The 10,033-nt window shown below is 53.0% G+C and overlaps 1 protein-coding gene across 1 annotated transcript; it reads left to right on the forward strand.

The window, feature by feature from the left end:
* The first annotated feature begins 43 nt into the window (after positions 1-43).
* MPHOSPH10 (M-phase phosphoprotein 10) lies at positions 44-9,678 on the forward strand. The gene is made up of 11 exons (XM_081114844.1): positions 44-556; positions 1,255-1,951; positions 2,448-2,602; positions 3,296-3,482; positions 4,408-4,549; positions 4,701-4,768; positions 5,638-5,775; positions 6,751-6,861; positions 7,679-7,786; positions 8,580-8,810; positions 9,443-9,678. The coding sequence occupies exons 1-11, from the start codon at positions 468-470 to the stop codon at positions 9,590-9,592; spliced, it is 2,076 nt and encodes a 691-aa protein (XP_080970970.1). The 5' UTR covers positions 44-467; the 3' UTR covers positions 9,593-9,678.
* The last annotated feature ends 355 nt before the right edge of the window (positions 9,679-10,033 follow it).

Genomic DNA, 10,033 nt, shown 5'->3' on the forward strand with positions numbered 1-10,033 from the left:
GGGCAACGAGGTCAGAGGAGGGGCGGGCCAAGGTGCCGGGGGCGGGCCTACGGCGCTAGGGGGCGTGGCGAGTGTTGCAGAATTCCTGTCGGGTGCTGGGTTTGGACCCTCTCTTCTTTACAATACAACGTGCGGCGAAGCCACCTGGTGCATCTAAGGCGGACACTTAAAAGGAGAAGGCGTCCCGCACTGTGGGACCCTCAGGAATGCCAAACAGATTTTCCGGAGGAGTTCAAAGGCGCTGGAGCCGACCAATGGCTCGTTTCCGTTCCCTGCGCCGTCCGCTGCGCAAGCGCAGCGACGGTTCTCCCGCGGCCATTGGCTCGGGCTAGGGGTGGGTCCGGAACCTGCGTGCGGCGGAACCTTTTCCTCTGCGCTCCAAGTTGCGCGGGGCGCATCCCTGTGACGCGTTTCCGGGCGTCCTACTTCCGGGGCATGCGGCGCGGCGAGCTGAGTTTTAAACAGCCATGGCCCTGCGGGTCTGGCGTCAGCGGACTCTGAAGCGGTGTCTGGACGAGGTTGGTGAGAACACAGGCCGGCCGGAGGGCTTCCTCACGTAAGTGCGCGGAGCCCGGGCTCGGGATCGGGCCCCGGCCTCCGGCGGGCGCGGGCTGCAGGCCCCTGTCAGTGTCTGGGATAGAGGGAAGCTAACGGGAGGCGTAGATCTCCTTTCCCCAATTTCAGATCGTTTCCGCCCCCTTAGCCTGTCAGAATTTCAGTCGTGTGCAGATTCACAGATACTAAGTTCACACTTTTGTGTATTAAGGTGGCTCATCAGCAAGATGGTCCAGATTCTTGCGGACCAGAATCTATACTAAAAATTGACGTTTCATTCACATTTGATTTTGCACGAGACTGGGGCCTTATTTCCCCCTTTAATTTAAGAGTACCGCGAGGTTACTACCAGACTGACGAATCCCAGAGCGAACGCAGGGGCTGTGGGGGGTGGAAAGGGATTGACCAAAGACTATATATATATATAGTCCGCTGACGCCAGACCCGCAGGGCCATGGCTGTTTAAAACTCAGCTACATACATACATATATATATACACACACACATAACATACGTATCCCATGGACACAGACAATAGTACGGGGAAGGCGGGGGGCAGGGGTTGGGGGGAGCGCATGCGAGGTGGAGCGGGTCACTGCGGGGTGGGGGGAGGGGAAGGTGACGTCTGTAATACTTTAAACAATAGAGATAAATTTTTAAAAAAGTCTCCTTTAACCTCCTCCCCTGCTCCCTTGCTAGGATTCAAGATGAACGGGCATCAAGCTTCACTTCCTTGACAAAAGTGCTTTATGACTTTAGTAAAGTGCTGGAGCGGGGCAGGATCCCCGGGAGCCCTTTACAGAAGCTGGTGATCGACCGTTTTGACGACGAGCAGATTTGGCAGCAGCTGGAGCTGCAGAATGAGCCGGCGCTGCGGTACTTTGAGAGCGCCGTCCGTGACGCCGTCGAGGACGGGGACCTCAGCCTTCTCCCGGCGGAGGAGGAGGAGCAGGAGGGTGGGGAGGATGGCTCGGAGACGGAGGCTGAGGGCCAGGAGGGCCTAGAAGGCGAGGAGGAGGAGGAGGAGGAGGAGGAAGGGTCAGGCCTGAGCGGTGATGATCCCAAAGGGGAGGAGACAGCCAGACATCCCGGCCAGTGCGATCTGAGGAGAAGCCCCGTCTTCAGCGATGAGGATTCTGACCTTGACTTTGATATCGACAAGCTGGAACGGCAGAGCAGGGTGCAAAGCCGCGTGCCCAGGAAGCCCAGGGAGAAGTCCGTCGTGGACGACAGATTCTTCAAGCTCTCTGAGATGGAGAGCTTTTTAGAAACCATGGAAAAAGAAGAGGAAGGGAAAGGGGACGACGACGAGGACGAGGACGAAGAGATTGATTTGTTTGAAGATCTTGACTCCGACGGAGATGAGGGAGGACTGTTTGGACGTCAGAAACCCAAGGTGACGTGTTGGGAGAGGAGAGAACGAGGACCTTCTGCCTCCTCAAATGGCATTCTGTTCTGTTTCTTCCGGAAGAGGTGGAAATACCTCAACACTCCCCAGGGCCTAAGTGAAATACTGAGATCGTTGGCTCAGAGAAATTGACGGGAAAAATTAAACGGGACCCACCATTGCCTTTTCAGAGGCCACTGTAGCTGAATAGCCATAATCACACCTGTCAGACCTTCAGCACTGTCCCTCAAACATGTGTTTTCACCGAGCAATGCAAATACTAGTGACAGGGAGGCACTTGTGTACTTGATCGGGCAGGGGGTCTTTTGGAAATCCTTGTAGCTAGAAGATGTAGAGATGGGAATATTGTGTAAAGGATTCCTACTTTCAGTTGGCTGTGGGCTAGTAGCTCTTAGGCCAGTTTCCCCTGTGCAGTGTTAATGGACACACATAAGCACGGCTCAGTGCACGTTCCTGCCCGTCATGCGAAGTGTCTTTGTTTCAGGCGGGTAAAAGTTCCAGAAACCTGAAGTACAAGGATTTCTTCGATCCGGTTGAAAGTGACGAAGACATGGCGGGTGCGCCCGACGAGGAGCTGGGCTCCGGTGAAGAAGAGGGAGAGACTGCTGATCGGGGAGGAGAGGAGAGCCTCTCGGACACGTGAGTGTGTTCAGTGCCCCTTTCCGTGCAGCAGGCGGGGCCTGGCCAGTCGTGCGCACGCTCGCAGCGTCATGGGCCTGAGGAGTCAGGTTCTCCGAGGTCACGTCGTCTCCAGGGAGCCAGAGAAAGTCCACGTGGAAGGGCGTGAGAGTTCACCCAGTAAGGGTCAGTCAAGACCTCTAGCGCAAGGAGCTTTGATTTGGTTTTGTGCCAAGAAAGATAAACTGTTGTTATTTGTGTGAGATGACTTTGTGTTATAGATCGATGAGTAATTTTTCCCCTTTTTTTTGGTTAATCCTCACCTGAGGTTATTTTTTCCATTGAGTTTTTCAGAGAGAAGGTAAGGGAGGGAGGGAAGAATGGGGAGAGAGAGAACCGTCGATTGGTTGCCTCCCACATGCACCCCGATCTGGACCAGTGACGGAACCTGGAACCCTTGGGTGCAGGAGCCGACGCGCTAACCGCTAGCTAGGGCAGTAATTTATTTTCTTTATGTTGGACACTTTTTGTTCTATTTCACCTAAATAATTCCTTCTGTCATTCCTTAATAACTGAATGCCTTTAGAAGTTCTGGAGATTTAGTTGCATTAGGCATAATACAGAAGAAAACTTGCATTATGAGAAAACGTGTTTCTTTTTGTTTCCCTAATGAAATGGGGTGTTCTTCCATTGATACGTGTTTTGGTATCATAGGGATGAAGAGAATGACCTTGAAGAGACTGAAGACAGTAAACAACGTAAAGAAACGAAGAGGGTGACCTTCGCCCTGCCGGATGACGAGGAATCTGGAGATGATGAGGAACCTGAAGAGACAAGCGTCTTAAATGCACAGAAAGAGCCTGCTGAAGTTAAGTCCTCCTTTGAAAAAAGACAGGAAAAGGTAATAAGTAGGAATTTAAGGGATTTGCTATATGCTTTCGTGACTGGAACTTGCAGACTGCTAATTAATCTGTGTTTCTTGGTAGAATGCTGACTTATCCTTTAAAAAAACACATCTGGCTACTCTGTACAGCTCACACTACATAGAGACGCCCAGCGGGAAGCAGCTAACTTGTAAACATGGGGCCCGTGGCTCTCAGCTTGTGGCGCCGCTGTCAAACCTGCTGCTTTTCTCTCCCTGCTGTGTTTGTACCCGTGGCATCTCTCCTAATTAGCTGGCCTGGGAACCTCTCCTGCTCACCGTAGCTGCTCTTATGCATACGGCCTCCTGCTCTGAGGTGCTGAGCAGGCGGCTCTGTGAGTACCGTGGAGACAACTGTATTTAGCACCATCTCAAGCACATCTTCCAGAAGCTGATAAATTTGATGCCCAGGTCACCTGACTTCAGAAGATGAAATGCCATTTGAAAGGAATATAGTCAGGCTCCAGTTATTTGGCCCTATTGCTTTGTTGTCTTTTAGAAGTCAGCGATAACGTGGATTGGGGTGTAGCGTCAGGGTCAGGCTCCATCAGACACTGATGTTGCCATGGAAACATGACTTCATCTTGGAATGCTCTAATAACGAACGTTGTCGGTGGCTTGTGAATGAGATAGAGGATGTGAATACTAGAGCCCAGAAATATACCCAGCTGCCTCGGGGGGGATTTAGTGTCCCACAGACTTGGCGTTTCAGTTCAGCAAGGAACATCGGGGGGGTTAGTATATTGCAGCTCCCCACCCACCACAGGCGACAGGAATAGGCCGTCACTACTGTCCGGAGCAATGCGTTTCTTTCCCGCTTTTAAAAATATCAGTTGCTTTTACTCAATTATACATCCAGTTGTGTTCCCTAAGTACGTAATAACGCCTCGCCTCTCCCTCTCAGATGAATGAAAAAATCGCGTCTTTAGAAAAAGAGCTGCTGGAGAAGAAGCCATGGCAGCTTCAGGGGGAGGTGACGGCTCAGAAGCGCCCGGAGAACAGCCTGCTGGAGGAGACCCTGCACTTCGACCACGCCGTCCGCATGGGTACGGCCCGCCTGACCCGGGGGCTGGGGGGTGGGGCCCGGGAATGCCCGTCCAGCCGGTTCCCGGGTGTGGACGCTGCGGCCGGGCCCACCCTGTGAGACCCCCGGCCTGGTTTACAGCTGCCTAATCGCACGTGTCCTGTTGCCTCCAGCGCCGGTGATCACCGAGGAGACCACGCTCCAGCTGGAAGACATCATCAAGCAGCGGATCAGAGACCAGGTCCGTCCGCGTGACAAGCACCGCAGTGAACGGTGACGGGCGTTTTTAGAAATAACGCGCGTGTTTGGGGAGTAGGAGTGACTGATGCTGTTTTCATGGAAGTTCAATGTCGGCTGCTCATGTAAAGGCCCTCAGTCGGCACTGAAGGCGTCCTCAGCGTCTGTGGTGTGAGGCGCGGGCCTCACTGGTGCGGGTACGGGTGAGGTGCCGGAGGGGACACGGGGCCAGGGCCGTGGTCAGGGCCCCCTCGCCATGCTGACCGCTGGGTGGTGTGGGGTGAAGCTGGTGGCGGGTGGTGGCTGTGGTGACTGACATCTGGCTCGATGTGGTCACACCAGGACCCGGGGTCTGGGCACAGTATCTGATGTGACAGACCAGGGTCTGTTTTTATTCAAATGTCACAAACCTAGCGAAGAGCTTTTGCTGCAGAATTGGTCTTTTGTCCGCTTCGAATACAGCGGGAGCGTCTGTGTGTGTAACGAGGGGGGCTTTAGACGTGTGTGTGTGTGAGTGTGTGAGTGTGAAGTGGCTGAAAGCAGGAGGGGCTGCAGAGTGGGCGCTGCCTGAGGAGGGTCTTTACGTTTGAGTGACAAGACAAACCTGAATCTTGGCTTTGAGCACACCGTGATGGGGAAACAGGGACTTCAAGTGGGTAACCAGGAGAAAGGCGCATTTGAAACAAGCGAAAAGGGCTCCTGCAGGGGCCCGCTCTGCTTTCCATAAGACTTACTCTCTGCGAGGCGAGCAGTCGTTTCAGGGGTGGGAGCTGCTTCCCCTGGACGGTAGGAGGCGGGATGGGGCAGGCCCGTGAGCGAGCCTGGGAGGAAAGGAGACGTGGTGAGTGTGTGTCCTTCCCCCTCCCATCCCAGGCGTGGGATGACGTCGTCCGGAAGGAGAAGCCCAAGGAGGACGCGTTCGAGTATAAGAAGCGGCTCACGCTGGACCACGAGAAGAGCAAGCTGAGCCTCGCGGAAATATACGAGCAGGAATACATCAAGCTCAGCCAGGTGAGGAGCCACGAAGGCACGGCTGTTGTGAAAGGAGAGACTGGGAGAACCAGTTCTGTGCCGGCCGAAATTTATGAAACAGAACTGTGAGCTCTCGGTCCCTGGCCTCTGTGAGGCTCCGAGCAAGCCGGACGGTGGGTTATAGCGTTCCCGCTGGGCGGGGAGCGAGGTGGTCTTGCAGTGAACAGTGGTCACCTGATAGCCCACAGCTAGTTATTAACTTTCCCAGCTATGTCACAGTAGTGCTACAATTACAAAATATATATTTTACTGATTTCAGAGAGGAAGGGAGGGAGACATAGAAACATCAGTGATGAGAGAGAATCATTGATCGGCCGCCTCCTGCACACCCCCCACTGGGGACTGAACCTGCAACCCGGGCATGTGCCCTGATGGGGAATCGAACCGCGACCTCCTGGTTCATAGGTCGACGCTCAACCACTGGGCCACATGGCCGGGCAGTGCTACAGTTTTTAAATCATTTCTCATTCATCCTTTAGAAGCTGCTGGTGTGTTTTATAAGATTATCAGTGAATCCATTCATACCTTTAGGTCTGGTGGGTATTCTCGGTTTTTCTTTTTACTTAGATTCTTTAAAAAATATTCCTTAAGGAGGACAAAGTCGTATTTCCAATATAATAATTGTCAATTCTTCCTTTACGTTTGGTCGGGTAGGAATGCCGCCAGCTGTGCTTGGGGATGAGGTGACATTGTCGCTCTGCCAAAGCCGTTTAAGACGCCCAGCAGCTCGGTTAGTTAGGCCCCCTCAGCAGCGGGAGCGGCAGGGCCCTTGCAGGGGGAGAACTAGGAGGCTCAGTCCTCCTGGCTGCCTGCGGCCCGGGGCGCTAGCGGAAGGGACCTGTGCCCGCCCAGGGGTGCCGCCAGGAGGCTCGGCACACCGGCAGGGGCCGTGGGTGCCGTCTGGTGCCGTCCCTTAAGCCGCTTAGCCTGATGGTGTTCAACCTGTTTTCTCAGCAAAAAACAGAAGAAGAAGAAAACCCAGAGCACGTGGCCATCCAGAAGATGATGGACTCCCTCTTCCTGAAGCTGGACGCGCTCTCCAACTTCCACTTCATCCCCAAACCCGTGAGTGCTCACCTCCTGCGTGCGCACGGAGCCGCGTGTCGCGGCCCTGGCTGAGCTTCGGGGAGGCCGGCTCTTCCTGTGGCTTCTGCTTACCAGCGTCTGTTTTTAGGAGCTGGAACACGAGAAACTTATTAAGGAGTTTGTTTTGACTCATTTGTTCCAATGAACATTTTCCCTTGTATCTTTTTCCATATAGTTCTTTTTTATTCAACACATTTTTTAATTGATTTCAAGAGAGGAAGGGAGAGGGAAGGAAAGACAGAAACATCAGTGATGAGAGAGAAACATGGATCGGCTGCCTCCTGCACGCCCCCTACTGGGGATCGAGCCTGCAACCCGGGCCTGTGCCCTGACTGGGAATCGAACTGTGACCTCCTGGGTCATGGGTTGATGCCCAACCACACCGGCCGGGCTCCATGTGAGTTCCCCCTAACCCCCCCATAACCAAGAGCGAGGTAATATTTACAGAAACCAAAGGTTCTATTAAACAGCAGATAAGATTGAGAACGTACACAAGCTTGGGGGAGGGGAATAGTTCAGTCACAGATGAGAGAACTGGGGTGTGAATCCGGCAGAGGTGCCATGCAGAAGGGTAGGACAGGGTGCCCCTGGGGCAGTGCTGACACAGGAGACCCTCGAACCCTCAGGCAGCGTGAGTGCTGCCCCGTTAGCTTGGCTTCCACCCTCAACACAGCTCACGTTTTAAAGACCCTCCCGAAAGCATTTTATGTATTCGATTTTAAATTACTAGGTTCACAATTCAATTCTTTTAGGTGCGGACTATTTCTTCCTAATCCATGTGTCGTCTCTTTTCCAGCCCGTTCCGGAGATTAAAGTTGTGTCCAACCTGCCGGCCATCACCATGGAGGAAGTCGCCCCCGTGAGTGTCAGCGACGCGGCTCTCCTGGCCCCAGAGGAAGTCAAGGTGAGGAGCCGGGTGAGACGTGCAGTGTCTGCCGATAAGCAGTGTTCGCAGCCAGGTCTCCATTTGTTGTCATTCTCCTCGAGTTCGTAGTTTTTATTCTAATGTGTATCAGCAGTTCCTAAGTATAATCAAATTAATAATGTTACAATGGTATTTAATGTTCAAATACCAGACTCCTGTAATCAGCTGTTATTACGATTTGCAGATATGAGACTTAGTACAAAAGCTGTTGGTAAATAGCCAATATCAGTATCTTGTTCTAATCCATTTGAATACCAGCAGGGTTAGGTTTCAAACAAATGGCATATATTGCACATATACTAGCAATCTTTTAACGTCAGCATTTCCCCCTCGTGTCGTCCGCTTAATGCTTTTCTGGAATGGAGTCCGGTCTAGAACAGGAGCCTTTGGGTGTCGGTAGAGGTTGGCAGGCCAAGTGCAGGGGTCCCTGCCTGTGGACACGGCGCTCGTGCCTGGACAGTGACGCCGGTCCTGCAGATCTGTCTTCCCGCTGGCCTAGCAGCGCAGCCCCTCCCCCCCACCTGCTTTGCTGCTCCCACACCCACCCCTCAGAGACTCTGCCGGCGACAGCCCCAGCAGCTAGGCCGGCCGCCGAGGAGAGTAGGCCGCTGAGCGCCACCCGGAGGATCTCCTGTCTCAGACCCTGCACCCCGCCCAGTGGCTGGCGTCAGCCGCTGAACACGGGGGCCACCTCTGCAGGTCCCTGGCTCGTGCTGGGGGCCACGTGCCGTCGGCCTGACTAACCAGTGTGTTGGTGGTTACTTCTTAAAAGGAAAAAAATAAAGCCGGCGACATAAAGACCGCTGCTGAGAAAACAGCCACAGACAAGAAGCGAGAAAGGCGGAAGAAGAAATTGCGGAAGCACATGAACCTGAAGGAGAAGGAGAAGCGCAGGAGACTCCTGGAGAGGAGCAGTGCCGAGCCCGCGGGGAAGCTTAGCAAGGCCGCGGCGTCGGAGAAGCTCAGGCAGCTGACCAGAGCCGGCAAAGCCTCGCTGCTGAAGGTGAGCCAGCTGGCGGCGAGGGGCTGCTGGGAGGCGCGTGGCTAAGTGTGGGTGCCCGCTGTCCACTGGGTGGCAGAGCCGGCGACACCGCCCACCTGCGGGTGCAGAGGCCCCTGGTGACGGGAACACACCCTCACTCTGCCCCTCACAGCGTTTCCTGCTACTCCCTCTGCCCTCAGATTTCAAGAGCACTGTGGCAGCGTCGAATGCGTAGACTACCTCTATGCTGACCGGTTGAATGTTTCACAAGTTCACCTGGTCCTTTTTCAATTTATATATATATATATACATATATATAGAGTGTGTGTATATATATAGTGTATCTGTATTTTTATCCTCAACCAAGGATATTTCTTTCCATTGATTTTTTAGAGAGAGTGTGTGGGGCGGGGCAGGGGGCGAGAGGAACATCAATTGGTTGCCTCCTGCTGGGGCCGGGGATCAAACCTGCCACCCAGGTCCAGGCCTTTGACTGGGAATTGACCCCGAGGCCCTTCAGTCTGTGGGCCGGCACTAACCGCTATGCATACCAGCCAGGGATCATTCGTATCCTGACAGGATGTCATTGTCGTCATTGGGGTTCTTCGCCGTGGGCACATCTGTACATGAGCACGTGTTATTTTTAATTGCAGGATGAAGGTAAAGACAAAGCCTTAAAGTCCTCTCAAGCTTTCTTTTCTAAGTTACAAGATCAAGTGAAAATGCAAATCAGCGACGCAAAGAAGACAGAAAAGAAAAAGAAGCAGCGACAGGACATTTCTGCTCATAAATTAAAGCTGTAATACAGTTGGGCTATAATGTAAATACGAATGTAAGTTTATATTCAGTCACCGTTCTGTTTTATAAATAAAGTTTTTTGAGAACTCTGCTTGGCCCGGGTGGCAGATGTTTAATTCCCTGGTGTAAAGAGAAACCCCAGACTGCCTTTGGACAGCCCCGTGTGGGCCGTGCAGGAGACAGCCAAGCCATGATCATCCTCTCTCATCACTGATGTCTGTCCCTCCCTCTCCCTTCCTCTCTGAAATCAATAAAAAAATATTTATTTTTTAAAGTGTTACTACCTTTACAGTGAGGCCTTTCCTCCCCGCCCTCACTGTGATGCTCCTCCTTTCTCTCCAAAGGACTTGTCTTTCAATTCTCCACATAATATATTTTTTGGGTTTTTTCCTCTCCTTCCTCAACCAGAATGTATTCTCCACGAAGGCAGGGGTTTCCCCACGCCC

Source organism: Myotis nattereri (genome assembly GCF_964212035.1).
Source record: "Myotis nattereri genome assembly, chromosome: 21".
In the NCBI taxonomy this organism is placed as follows: Eukaryota; Metazoa; Chordata; class Mammalia; order Chiroptera; family Vespertilionidae; genus Myotis; species Myotis nattereri.

Coding starts and splice junctions, on each gene's coding strand:
- MPHOSPH10 (XM_081114844.1), top strand. CDS start 468: ATGGCCCTGCGGGTCTGGCGTCAGCGGACTCTGAAGCGGTGTCTGGAC. Junction 2,603..3,295: donor GAGGAGAGCCTCTCGGACAC/GTGAGTGTGTTC, acceptor TTGGTATCATAG/GGATGAAGAGAATGACCTTG. Junction 6,862..7,678: donor TCCACTTCATCCCCAAACCC/GTGAGTGCTCAC, acceptor TCTCTTTTCCAG/CCCGTTCCGGAGATTAAAGT.